Below are 724 nucleotides of genomic sequence, written 5' to 3' on the forward strand. Positions count from 1 at the left end.
GGCTGTGATGAACCCTTTTCCCACAGCAGCCGGTTTGCTGCTGGTTTTCTGCACCTCTCCCGGATTCGAGGGGTTCTCGGAGCAGCCTTTGCTAACAGCCCTGTGCCTGGTGCAGGCTCTCACTGCCATTGCCCTCAGGGCTCCCGCCTGTGTTCAGAGGTAACAGGGGTCCTGAACTGGGACCTGCCGCGTGTTCTGAGCTGTCATCAGGTGACCTTACGCCGTCACAGCTCAGCATCCACCCGCACTTGGCCACAAACACACCCACCTCGAGCCAAGCCACAGCTATAAATGTCCTCCTGGACTGGGGGTGTCCCCACTCATCGTTCTTACCGTGCAACCGTCTGTTGAATCTCCTGCTCCTCCTCCTCGTTTATTCTATGCAGAATGGATTCCAAAAAGGGCAGGTGGAACTGGATATACTGGGCAACCTATCAGGGAGACGACGAGAACCATCCGTTAGCAGCCGGGCTAATGGGGAGAGCTGCCGTGGGCTCGCGGAGCCCATGACACACGTACGTCACTGCTGATCTCTTCCACGTCCCTGTCCATGAGGAAGAACCTGGCGATCTTCTGCGAGGGCCCCTGCAGGAGTCTGTGCAGCAAGGGGACGTCTCCACTCCTCAGCTGCTTCTTCTCTGGGGTGCACAGGAGAAGCGGAGATGCTCAGAACCCACCGCGGTGCCTCCAGACACCCCCCCCCCCCCCCCACCCCTCCTCACGC

At 59.7% G+C, this 724-nt stretch overlaps 1 protein-coding gene across 1 annotated transcript in view; it reads right to left on the reverse strand.

The window, feature by feature from the left end:
• Positions 1–724, reverse strand: part of RASSF6 (Ras association (RalGDS/AF-6) domain family member 6) — a 7,773-nt gene that overhangs the window by 269 nt on the left and 6,780 nt on the right. Inside the window, exons 8-9 of the mRNA XM_010137220.1 lie at positions 520–638; positions 334–431 (exon numbers count right to left, since the gene is read on the reverse strand). Of these exons, the coding sequence (XP_010135522.1) occupies positions 334–431; positions 520–638 (217 nt within the window). The remainder of the gene's footprint in view (positions 1–333; positions 432–519; positions 639–724) is intronic.

This window comes from Buceros rhinoceros, unplaced genomic scaffold (genome assembly GCF_000710305.1).
Source record: "Buceros rhinoceros silvestris isolate BGI_N320 unplaced genomic scaffold, ASM71030v1 scaffold16245, whole genome shotgun sequence".
In the NCBI taxonomy this organism is placed as follows: Eukaryota; Metazoa; Chordata; class Aves; order Bucerotiformes; family Bucerotidae; genus Buceros; species Buceros rhinoceros.